Here is a 13,719-nt window from a genome sequence, read left to right on the forward strand (position 1 = left end):
AATTTCTTAAATATCCAAAAAAAATATATAAACAGTGTTAAAAACTACTTCCAACATGTTAAAAAATTTAAATATTTATTTATATTCGTAATCAGTGACATTTATTCTGAAATATGACTATAAAAAAATGAAGATTTTTTTTCCTTGTGGTGACACAGCGATATTTGAATTCACGATTATAGCCGTACCAATCTCGAACAGCTTTTGAAAATTTTTTTGTTGTTTACGAAAAAACATGTGATGAAGTTTTGAGCAATTCTTAAATTATTTCATTTTATATTTGATTTTTATGAACTAAAATGAAGAAAAAACATCTCGAGACCATTCTATATTATCTTGAAACTTTCAACGACCCCGATATAAGATTAGAGCAATATCAAACCCCTGCGAAAACTTCAGGTAATTGGAAGAGTATTGCATTTTCACTTCAAAATCCTGTATAATACAGTGTAAATATCAATGACGGGACTTCAAACGGAGGCCCTAAACTATTGAAAAATTTAAATAATATGCGTGTAAAAGGTTTTAATGTATGAAATGTGCTAAAAGAGCCTAGTCTAAAAAATACTTGGGCCCTGAACTGATCAAGATACCCTGCAAAATACTTATATTTCGCTTCAACTCCCCCTCCTTTGATTTAAAATCCTGTATAATACAGTATAAATATCAACAACGAGGCCTCAAACGGGAACTATAAATTATTGAAAAATTTAAATAATACACATGTAAAAGATTTCAATGCATAAATTGTGCTAAATGAGCCCGGTTTAAAAATGTGTAGGGCCCCTGAATTTATCAAGGTGCCCAGCGTACACTTACATTTGGCGTGAACTCCCGTTTGATTGCCACCATCTCCATATTGGGTTCAAGGTTACCCCCCCCCCCTCCCCTACATCCAATATTTTCAATAACTTAACACCCGGGCTCAACAAATCCCAGGTGCCAGGTTTCCATGGTGCCAACACAATTGGTATGGTGCCTAAAATTTTCTAAATTTGATTGCTGAATCGAATCTAAGAATGAATAAGCAAAGTTTTATGATTTTATAATGATGTGTTTTCTAACAAGTAAAGAGGGTGGTAATTAAGTCTCTGGAAAGGTGAGAAAACATGAAAACATTATTTTTTCTTAAGAAAATACTAATGTGCTTGGCCCATAAGAAATTTGGTGGCTAAATTTATTTTTGATTTGTCCAGCCCTGTTTTACACATATGTTTAGATGACCCCTCAGAAACATATATGAAGAGATGAAATTGTGAAAATTTTTGGAATTCACGAATCATTATTTTAGTCTTTTTTGAGAGATTTAAAGTTTTTAGGAAAGTGACTTTTTCTCTGGATATATTATGCCAAAGCAAACTTTAGAAAGAAAAGTTAGCTGTCTTCACTGGGTTCCCTAGCAATCCAGGACAGCACAAAAGGACTCGGGTTTGATTCCCAGTGGAGAGGATTATATTTTTTTTACTGAAGTTTCCCTCAACATAATATCCAGCAAGTCTTTTTTCCAAATGTGTTGTAGGCTGAGAAAAAGCATTTCTCCTCTTTAAAAAAATGCTTTTCTTGACAGTTTGTACAAACTCATTAAAATTTTCCAAGTTCAATCAAGCAATTATTAATACACCTAGTTTGTTCGTTTAGTAGTTAACATACTTTTTTCTAAAAATATTTGGTGGTAGGAAATGCACGACAGGGTTGGACAAATTGCAAAAAAATTAGGTGCCAAAAAATTTTTATCCAGAGAAAAAAAGTCCAAAATAATGCTGCTTTTGACTTTTTCAAGGCATAGTGGCCCTCTTTCATGTTGGCAGATATGCTGCTATAAATTCCAAACATTTTGTGCAGCTCTCAGCATGCAATTACACAAGGAAAATTTTAGGCATCACTACTAATTTTTTAGTCACTATGGGGACTAGGTACCTGGGATTTGCCCAGCCCTTATGTATGTAAATATCATTTATTTCATTTGTCTTATTTCTTTTTTATTGGTTTTATTTACTCTGTTTGTAGTACAATACTAAACATTACATTGTTTTCTATAATGCGTATATTTATAAAAATTCATAACTTGATATTTATAATTAGACGCAATAATTAATTTTGCTTTTCCCTCATAAAAGAAAAGATTTTTTTATTAACCTTTCAAGTTTTGAGTGATGAAATATATATTTAGACCTTATTTTTATTGGTTATAACTTTTTTATTTAGTTTTGCAGATTTTTTCAAACCCAGTGAAAAAAGATTAAGGTATGGTTATGAGATGCCTACTTAAAATACTTGTAAAATTCATGATAATCATTAGTGTATTTATTCTATTTCCAGCTAGTCTTTTATATGATATTGTCCATATGAGCTATCAGGATATTCAAGGCAAATTTATTGCTGATCTGGGATGTGGCTGTGGTACTTTTGCTATTGGTGCTAGTCTTTTGGATGCTGGGTGAGTTATTATTCCTACCTTAAAACTATTTGAGATTTTCTCTATAATTTTTTTTTTTATTAGATTTTTCAAATTTGTACTAATGTAAGGTATCAATAGAATTCAAATATAAATTTCTTTTAATCTAAAATTTTAAGTTCACTGCTCAGAAAAAAAAATATGTGTGATGAAAGCTGTAAATTGATCTGAAAAGAATTTTTTTTATTTTAGTGCATAAAAATAAAAAAATTACATTGGTTCAGTATAAGTTTTTCTTGCTGAATGAATGAATGAAAACTAAGAAAATTATGCTAACATGAGAGTACTTAGAATAGGGATGTTGGTGTCAAGTTGAACTGTCAGAAATGTTCTAAAAAAATATATTGAGAGGGAGAAAGTTTAGGCAATCCAAATTATAGATATTCTGGAAGAGTCAAACCTGATTGGTAAATAATACATTAATTCACTGTCTGTCATTGCTTCTTCCTTCAAGTATGAGGGTATGCAGGTCTTGATAATTATAATAATTTAAATCTACACATAGAAATTTTATTTAAAAATAAATAATAATGGTTAAAATAGTAACTATTTGTTTTTTCCATAACAATGTCTAAAATCTTTCATATTTTGTGTCCTGTTCCTGTGACATAATTAACGAATTGATGTTTTATCATAATTGATTTTATATGTAAAACACAAATAGTCATTCTTGGCTTAATATTGCTAAAAAACCCAAATTTATTTCTTTGCTTTGTATAGAACTCATATGGAGCTAGTATATAAAAACTTCAATGACTGAGAAAATACAGTTAAAATACAATCTTTTCTACTTTTAATGGCCATGACAGTAGTTTTATAAACGCTAGTTCTTCTATTTACTCTTATTAACTTCTCTTCATCTGAAAATCATGTAGCTATCGTATTTCTTGAATGCTTAAGCTTATTATTTTGCGTAAAATCAAAGCTTTCTTTTTTTTCCTCTCAATATTTTGTTTCCCTACTTTACTTCAACCTGTCGAACATGTTTAAAATGCTGGTTTTTTTACTTGCATGTGTAGTTACATACTCATTTCGCAAATTTGACTTCACTACAGGGTTGGTCTGATTTTGCCTAACACGAAAAACCCACCAAAAATTACACCTTAAAACTGCACTTGCTCACAAACATTCCAATGGTTTTATTGCATTGTCATACACTATTAAAGAGAAATACATTAATAGATCTATGTATTCAATGCTATTTAGATTACAGTGGTGAGGGGAAAAACCCTTGAAAAAACCCAATAAACAACAAACACTAAACCTTAAAACTGCACTTACTTGCAAACATTTTGCTTTCTTGGTGTTATTAAATTGTCACACTCTATCTAAAGAGAAATGCATTAATAAATCTATGTATTTAATGCAATTCTCAGATTATAGGGATTAACCCTTGAAAGAAACCCATTATCATAACTAGATGCAAAATGATTTCCCCCCCCCCACCAGAATTTTCTGTTATGAGCCACCACTGATATAATAATTACTTAAATAATTGCCATGCATTACTTGGTCTATTTTATTTACATAGGGTATAGCATATATAATTTTCTTTCCTCATGCTCAAATATTATGAAGCTCAAAAACCCTGAAAAAACCCAAAGAAAACCACAGTTGATTGGGTTTTTTTTGAAAAAGGACAGGTTTTTCTGAACCCTGCTTCACTATGAACATAAAACAAATAGAATATGTGATATGCCTTTTTACTTCAATCAATGACCAAAAAAGACCACTGAACTGTCTGGTCCACTGGACCACCTGTTAGGGAGCTTCTGACTGTGCAGGTCTGGATTCAAATCCTGGTTTGGCCATGGATGTCTACTAACACTAACAAATTTCCTGGACAAATAGTAAAGATCTTTTGGGAATATGTGATCATCACATTATTAAAGAAAATTAATTTCCCACATCAAAAGTACATTTGAATATCATCCAAATTAGCATTTATTAATCACATCAAAAATAAAATTATTGCACAGTTGAAGACTGCTTAACAGCAATGGAAGTCTATCAAAAATACAGCTTGAATTTCGAAAAAAAATTTGTGTTTGAATATAAAGATAGGTATGCTCATTTATGAAAAACTTGTTGAGTTGATTTGTTCTTTCCATTCATGCATAATCAAGTCTTAAATGTTTTTTTCTGGAGGTGGGAGGGAATGTGTGTATCTGTTATGTCTGAATACCGAATAAACTAAAAATATCAATTTTCATGTAAATAATATGTAAGATCAGTAATAGATGCTCCATTCCTTCTTTTTAGGATGTGCATTGGATTTGACATAGACAGAAATGCTCTTGATGTTGCATATGCCAACTCTAAAGAAGTTGAGTGTGGCAATGTAGATTTTATTGAAGCAGATGTACTAAACATAGGATCAAAATGGACGAAAGCATTTGATACTGTGATAATGAACCCGCCATTTGGAACCAAGAACAACAAAGGTTTTTCTTTTTCTTAGTTATTATTTGTGAAAAAAATGAATGGGGATTTGTTTCTTTTATAATTATACAAAATCTATTATTTTTATGGATGTGGCTTATTCACCAGAAATTATGGTAATTCGTAATGTTCAAAATAAGAAAATAAGTTTATTGCAAATTATTTACTTTATTACATTAATTTGAAAAGTTTTTGTAATATTTTTTTACTTTTAAGTTGTAGAAAATTTCAGAAATGAGAATGCATCATAAGATACTTTTAAAAGGACAAAAAAAAAAGTTCATTTAATGATATGGTACTGTTTTCATTTTCTAATGCTCTTATGAATGGTAATCGCTAACATGAACTGTATCATATTACAGTGATACCTAGGCTAACAAAGGTAATTCGTTCCAGAATAGCATTCATTTGTCTAAATGTGATTTCCCGTAAGTTTCTATGGAAAGTCGTTTCAGGTTCTGTCTAAAATTTGAAAAGTTTTATAATATGCCTTGAAGTTTTATAATAGTTTTTAAATGAAGTTTTATAATATGCCTTGAAGTTTTATAATAGTTTTTAAATGAAGTTTTATAATATGCCACCAAGAAGCACATTAAAAAAAATAATAAAATTTAAAAAATTGACTGAAGGCTGAAATGAAAAGCTCCACAATTGAATAAATGAGAATTTACAGGAGGTTAAAAAACTGATCTTTTTATTTCACACTATGTGTATAGTTCAATAAGGTTCATAAATGTCTTCTAATGTGATGTGGTTAGCTCATCATTTTTCTATCTCAATATATGCATGTGAATAAATAAGCTCTTTGAATGTCCAAACAAGTCAGTTTGTTGCTGGGAGTATGACACTAAAAGCCGGAGGAATTATCCGTCTTTTAGTATAAACTGAAAATATCCAATTCTAGACTCCTTTTTTCATGCACCTATTCTTTACTCAATCTTTCATCATATATGGAATGATCTAAAAACTTTCTGAAAGGAAATCCTAGGTATATCTGGGAAGAGCTTCTGGGGTGGGGGTGGGGGGGGGGGGGGGTTGGACATAAACTAATTAGGGTAGAGCGACAGCAATTTTAATGATGATTTTTGTGAAAATTCAGCTCTCAAAGTAGCTATGTTAACATTATAATGTTAACATAGCTACATACCAGCATGTTAACATTATATAACGTTGCTTGACATTATGTCAAAAAAAATTTTGGTTAGCCGAATTCGTAGTCATTGTCCGAAGCAAAAATATTGTGAAAAAAACTTTATTAGCCAAAAAATTTGTTGGCCGAGGTATCACTGTACTAGATGAAAAATATTTTCAGTTGCACTACTTAAGACAGGCATCTTCAACCCGTTACTCGCGAGCACCATAGTGCTCAATGTTTGTGTCTGATTTGGAGCTTGATCAATGTTTCATATAAACACCTTGTACAAATTGCATTCAATTATTAAAATCATCCTGATTTCATGCATTTGTATGTCAAACATGACATAAAAGTGCTCTTCTTTTGATGATGGGTACAGGCAGTGCTCACGACTAGAAAAAGGTTAAAGACCTGTGACTTAAGAAGATGGTTTCAATATTTGTGATGTCACTGGCATTCTATAGAATCTTGGTAATAGGCAAACTATGCAATTACTATGCTTTTACGTTGAAAACTGTGCAATGACGTCAGTGGCCACCACTTCTAATAACCCTTGTAATAATTAATCAAATAAATCTTTTTGTAGTTATTCTGCTTTTTGTCATTTCAGCATGACGTCGAAACCTGCCTGTGTTTTTTGTGATTTTCGCAACATGGTTTGCGACACCATGTTCCACTGCAATTTTTATTACTCTTGATATCCACTAACAACCCTCTGAATTTGTGGATCCATTAACAGAACACCCTGTATACTATATATATATATATCAAATTTTATTGTTAATTAATTGAAATTGAATGTTCAGTAATTTGATTAAACTTTTATTGTATGGCCAAATTGATTCTTTTATTGCTCATCACTAACAAAATTTTATTAAAAATCTTTTATTTGGAAAAAAAACATTATGAAGGAAAAAAAAACCGAATAACGAAAAATAGTTCTCAAAAATAAGAACTGTATGGTGGGAGCAAGTTAATTTTATTTAGGCTTACTTATTTATTTATTCATTCAGTATTGATTGGCTGAGGCTTTAACAAGAAAAAAGTTATTATAATTGAACACCAATAAATATGATACAGTGAAACCTTGCTACATACTATGATACTCGATATAACAGTAAATCCCTCTACAATGATTTTTTTCAAATATTGCTTAGAATTACCCATAGTCTAATGTTAAACTTTTCTCAATATAATGATATCTTTTACTATGATAAATCCCTCTATAATGATATTTTTAGATTTTTTGAAACTGATACTATGTTTTCTTTTAATAATTTGCTCAAAATCAGTTTGAATTTGATTTTAACTTCATCACTTGTTTTTTATTCTTTTGAATGTGTCTCTTTACATCAGTATTTTGCACCACAGGATAACCAAAGTGCTAAGGAAATAAGTGTTTTTGCCATTTTCTGTGTGTGACATAACAGTGCAACGCTGTAAACAATTATACGGGGCAATGCGGTTGCTGCAGCCCAGGTCGATTAGATACTCGCCTAAAGTACCAAAGAATGTTTGGAGGTGTCACGAGTTTGATACCCGGTTCATCCTTGTCAGAAGCTTTCCTGACATGGGTACCACAGAAAAAGACTATTACCACAGGGAGTCTCACATCAAAGGGTTAGCACACTAACCTCTCTGTGAGTATAAAAAATGTTGCCGTTTGGAATCAACAATCAATTGTAGGTCCCGGTCTAATTAGCCCTCATCGGCTGAAAATGAGTGTGGTGCAACAAAAATGATCAATGATCAATGGGGCAATGCATCTAATTGAATTTTATTAATCAGCTAATCAATTATGATTTTTTGCGGTGAATAAATATATAAAAGCACATTTTCTAGAGGTACTAACAATGCAAATTTAGAAAAGATGACAACAAGAGCATAAATTTGATGACGTGTTAATAATTTTGCCTTTTGATAAAACGATAACCACTCTATGATATTTTTTCTTGATCCGCAGAGTTTTGTTATATCAAGATTTCACTGTAATAAGAAAATTCATTGGAATATTTTTCATTATTAATATGTCCTTAAATATATTAATAATTCATATCTTTAACTTTATTATTGATACCAGAACTTATGGGGATTTTTCAATGTTTATATGTGTGGAATTATATCGGCGGAAAAAATTTGAACTCAATTGGTGGTAGTATTTTTTTGTGTTGATCATCTGAATGCCAATGGGATGAATCAGTAATTATATCTTACTGGTTCTAATACCAGCCAAAACTTGTTTTTAGTTTTATCGTTGTTTTTCAGAAAATACTGTTTATTAATGTAATTAATATTTTTTAGGTATTGATATGTTGTTTCTGAGAACTGCTTTTCAAATAGCGAGGAACTCAGTTTATTCCATGCATAAAACCGCCACAAGAGAGGTAACCAAAGTTTTCCTGTTCTTCTTACAATGACAAAAAAGAAAAGTATATACACATATATCTTTTATTTCACTCTTTGATTATGAGCAAGTTATTTTATACTATGATAGCAAATACAGTAGAGCTGAGTTCCTTCCACTCATATTTATCATTCTTCCAATTTTTTGAGCTCTTCTTTAAAACAAAAACAAATCACAACTATGTTTAGGCAGTGTTTTGCAAAATCTATAAGGGGCTTGTTAACATAACCTATAGTCAGGTACATCTGATCAAACTCCTCTCCCGATCAGGTCTTCTTTTTTAAAGTTTTTGTGATAGAACAAGGCTGTGCTATTTTTACAGGTTATTTTCATTTATAACTCTTTGAAAGAAAACTCATTTTTTTATATTGATGGAGAGTATGTTAAATTTGATACACTGCTTTTATTACATTAGGGACTGCACTTGATGGGAAGTTAAATTTAATTAGAATTAAAATGAATTTTACATTGAAGAAAGGTTTTTGTTGTTTATTAGTGTCAAAATGAACTTCACTCCACTGGCAATCGAATTTGGGTTCTTTTGCAGTCCCAGCAAGCGCATTATCTGATACACCAGAGACACAATAACTTTTCTTTTCAAAATGTATCTTGATGCTAATATTCATAAATCTCTTTCATATATTGTAGGCTGGAAAAGTGAAATCTTTATGAATTTTTATGGCTTTAGCAGTAAAGTAGATAGCGAAGTAGGCCTTGCTTACGTTGTTTGTAAGCAAGAAGATGAGTTCCTGTTTTGCCAATTCAAATGAGAAAACTAGTTCTGCCTTTCAATCCAAGATTCTTTGCTGGAATCTTGCCACCAGGTGGATTTCATCTTGTGTTGGAAACAATAATAATAATGCACTGATGTGTTCAGATTCTCTCTCTTACTTGTAAAGTCTACAAAATATAAATTGAACAGAAAAACTTGTGGTGGAGACAGTGTCTTATAAATGATCTCAAAAAGAAAAATCTATAATCGATTTCACACATGTTCAAAGTCACTATGCCATCATTGGGAATGAGAGGACATATGCTCTTGCATGGCCTGCTACACTCCTTGATGTTATAGAAAGCATGAAAGCTCAAAAATCTTACTATAAGTATGTTAATCAACATAAATCAATTCATCAGTAAAACACGGAATATCTCAGTTCTAAAAATGCAAGGCCAGTAAAGAGAATTTTCCCTACAATTCCAGCGACAGTGAAGTGTCATTGTTTCTCCATCAACTTTCACTTGACTCAATTTATTATTGGGCATGGAAAACTTTCAAAGTTATTTCTTCCAGAATGAAACTTGCCAGTAGTTCGTTGTGTAATATGGAACCGATGAAGAAGATCTCATGCATCTTCTGGCATGAAAAAATCTGACAAAGGAGATAGTTCATCTCAGAAGAGAACTTAAGAAACTGTTTATTTCTTGGCCGCCTGTATTGTCTAATTTAGTCAAATAAAAGGAAATCTCTCACATTCTAAAACTATATGTACAAAATATCTTTACGAAAAAATAATTTGGTTACTGCTTTATTACTTGTATATAGAGTGTGTACACATGTGAACATTCTCATTTTCTTTGCAAGTGCTGTTTTTTTTATTTTTGAATAATTAATTTAATTTTTAATTATAATTACTATTTTTTCTTTTCTTATTACTTAGTATTATTTGAATCAAATCTTTACTCACTATTTTCATATATATGTGTGATCATATATGTATTTATCTATTCGTGTATGCATTGTGTGTACAAATCTTTTCTTTTTTTAAATATTTGCATTGATACCTTATGGCATCCAGCAGTGCTATATTGCACTTTCAAATTGCATTCATATGTTGTTATCGTACATGTTGATTTAATATATATATTTTTTGTATTACACTTTTTATTGCAATTTTAAGTTTCTCTGAATTGTTTATCTTTGTTAGTTGTTACTTATGTTTGTAAGCTTCTTGGCATGCAAGGAATTGTTTCTGTAGGACCCAAATAAATAAATAAAAGAATCCAAAAATCCCTTTTATAGGCACTTGGTTTCAGTAATATTTAGAATATATTGAGGACAAACTAAAAAAATTTATGGTTTTCATTTTGAAAAAATTAGTTTTACAGATTTGATGAATGATTATGCAAGGAGTTCTATATAATTTTTGGCAAAACAAAACTTATGTAATTTGAAGGAATGGTTTGTGTCTTAGAGTTCTTAAGTCAAAAGAAAACGTAAATGTTTTCAGAATCAAAACATGTAAATATTGCATGTTTTATTGAAGCTGATCTAACACAAATATTGCCAAGAAATTGTTCTCTCTCTCTCTCTCTCTGTGTGTGTGTATGTGTGTGTGTGTATATTGTGTGTGTGTGTGTATATTGTGTGTGTGTGTGTATATTATATCTTATTATGAAACTTCAAATGAAGGAGAAAACCATTACATATATCTGCTTTGATCAATTTTTGTTTAATTTTTTTTCTAGCACATTTTAAAAGTTGCGAAATCTTGGAAAGTCAACACAGAAGAGTTGCATGAATTGAAATTCACCTTGAATAATGTGTATAATAAGCACAGACACGATGAACGGAACATACAAGTAGATGTAATAAAATTCACCCTCCCAAGCTGAAAATAAATCTTTTGATGGAAAAAGAAAAGTTTGAATAATTATTTCAAGATTATTTTGATTGATTTTTATAAAAGTACCATAGATATCGAGTAAGATTGATCCTAAGGGATTTTTTTTTTCAATGTCTCTTTGCTCTTCAAAATCATGAATTATGAAGGTCGAATAATCCTGAATTTCTTTTGATCACTTTTTGTCAGTTTCTGGTTTTAAATCAACTGTATAGTCTCAATTTTGAAAGCAATAGGAAGTGTTTTGTGCTTGGATATTCTCAAAATTCACTAGCACAAGATGACACCACCACAAACAACCAACATCTGAATCTAGGTAAAGAACAGTTGTAAATGTAGCAAAGGTCTTTTAGAGGTTGGGAGGCCTTGGGAATAAACAACTTTTCTTTCTTCTAAGGCATTGTTCAAGCAAAATAAGTCTCAATGGGGAACAGTAAAAAAATTAAGCAAAAATAACTTTATATAAAGTAAATTCTTAAAAACACCCTAATAGAATGTCTTCCAGGGAAGGAATGGGGGGGGGGGTAGATTATCAGATTTAGTTAAGAGATTTTTTTAGGTAAGATTACACAGGAATGCTCGACAATTCCTGTTTGAAAACCGGTTGAAAATTCGTTATAGGCGCACTTTGCTGAAATATGTGTTTGTTATAAGCAATCAAAATAACGCAGAAAAACGATGCAGAATTCACGGGACATGGAAAAACTTCATTTTATGCGAATATTCATAATATTCGTGTCCGTTATAAGCGAGCTCGACTGTATAAATTCATTGAATGAAATAAACATGTTTATCGTAAAATTTTTGTTTTGCCGCCTTTCCCCGTTTTAACTAGACATCGCCGCCGCCCACATAATAGATTTACTATAGAAAAGTGGACCAATTTTTCATTACAATATAGTACTGTATAGGTTTTGGAGAATTCAGTGTTCTTGTTTTTCGTTAGATGTTACTGTGTGTGATTGCACTTTTTCAACTGGTAAATATTTTAAAATTAAAAAAAAGAAAAGAGCCAATATAAAACTTTTTTTTCACAGCGATTTCATATTCAGCAGGTGAAAATCATTCAGTTATATATTTCATTTCAGATGCAATTTCTTAGATGTTCAATGTTGCTGAATAAAAAAAAACCTTGAGCGTGTATTCGAATATTCTGAACATTACATAGACTATACTTTTTAGCACTTCCATATAAATTAGTAATATCAGAAACTGTTTATAAACTTGAGGAAAAGGTGTTTCGGTCACTGGGTATTTCCCATAAATTTATTTCCGTGTTTGTGTTTAGGAAATGAAAGACCAAAATCTTTGAATCCATCAGGTAATTGAAAAAGTATTCAATTTAATTCTGTCATAACCACATCGTTTATGTGATACGCAACAGAGTTTCGTTTATTGTCTTTTTCTACTCGGTATATCTTGTACATGTATATCTGTCATTAGCGAAAATGTCGATTTGGCTTATCTCCAACTCTCGGAAATGATATGAGTTACTATTCGTATGTTGAATTGTGATGGAACCCCCATGCAAAAACTTAGTAAAAGTAAACTTAGTAAAAAACTTACAAAAACATGTAGAAATTTACAGGTAACGTTATTGAGCATAAATGGGATAAGTTCACCGGGCAACTGAATTTGTATTTTTATCATCAAACTCCCATGCAAAAATAAATTTACCTGTAACGTTATTGAACATACTCTTACCATGGAACTGAATTTTTATTTTCTTCATTTAAGGAAAAATCTACGAACATTTTTCCGGTGTTTACCAGAAATATAAATGCAAGCACATTCTTGTACATAAATTTTAATTATTCTATTCCTCATCTGGAGAGGTAGTCACAGCCTAATCGTTCAAATGGTGGTAGTTCCGATCCTAATAACATAAAAAAAGTATGAAACCTAATTTTTTTTAGAGGGGAAAACACAGATAATCATAAGTGTACGCAGAATTTTCTCGGGGAGGGGTGTTGTTTCAATTTTTTTTCATCGTGGGATTTACGTTTTTTCCTGCAAAATAACACTATAATCTCGGCTTGAGTAGCATGCAGATAATCATAAAAAACTATGAAAATGGTTATATCCTGTGTATTATATACAGCAGGTGTTTAAGTATATTATGTAAATGGTCGCCACAACTCGCCATATAAAAACTGCAACTAAAAATATTTTCAAAATACAAACCTTTTATTACATTGAATAATGACGACAATACAAAAATCTAATAAACTCGGAGGAAAGAGAAATGTATAATTTCGTTACTTGGTTTTCTTTTGATAAAAAACGTTATTTTGAAGAAAAAAAAAAGTAATTTGATTTAGTTAGTAATTCGATATAGAAGTCATAGATAAAAATTAAATTGAGATACATTATTACGAGTTCCTTGAAAACTTCAATTTCGGGTTCTAAGAAAAAACATTCACTTTCTGCAACACGATAAAAAAAAAATTCCCCTTTTCCCCTGAATATCAGTGATTTAATTTAGTTGACAGTTTCATTTTCCATTTTTAAATCATACAAAGTTCAAAAGCAATTTTATAAACTGCGATGTAATATAATACTGTGTTAAAGGTAGAATTAAATTAAGAACTTTATCGAAGAACTTTTTCTCAAAGTACAAAAGATTTCGTTGATGGAAGAAACCTCAGAAATTTCGATCGAT

At 30.8% G+C, this 13,719-nt stretch overlaps 1 protein-coding gene across 2 annotated transcripts; it reads left to right on the forward strand.

Annotated features, from left to right (window-relative positions):
- The first annotated feature begins 154 nt into the window (after positions 1 to 154).
- Positions 155 to 11,077, forward strand: Mettl5 (Methyltransferase like 5). 2 transcript variants are annotated; one of them, XM_089252716.1, is made up of 5 exons: positions 155 to 399; positions 2,320 to 2,437; positions 4,718 to 4,899; positions 8,334 to 8,461; positions 10,903 to 11,067. In XM_089252716.1, exons 1-4 carry the CDS (start codon positions 300 to 302, stop codon positions 8,447 to 8,449), a joined length of 516 nt encoding a protein of 171 aa, XP_089108842.1. In that variant the 5' UTR covers positions 155 to 299; the 3' UTR covers positions 8,450 to 8,461; positions 10,903 to 11,067. The 2 variants fall into 2 exon arrangements, with proteins under 2 accessions (XP_089108842.1, XP_089108841.1); XM_089252715.1 differs by having other exon boundaries at positions 182 to 399; positions 8,334 to 8,416; positions 10,903 to 11,077.
- The last annotated feature ends 2,642 nt before the right edge of the window (positions 11,078 to 13,719 follow it).

This window comes from Pholcus phalangioides, unplaced genomic scaffold (genome assembly GCF_987345545.1).
Source record: "Pholcus phalangioides strain wild (caught in Gottingen) unplaced genomic scaffold, Ppha-v1.0 ptg000030l_1, whole genome shotgun sequence".
Classification (NCBI taxonomy): Eukaryota; Metazoa; Arthropoda; class Arachnida; order Araneae; family Pholcidae; genus Pholcus; species Pholcus phalangioides.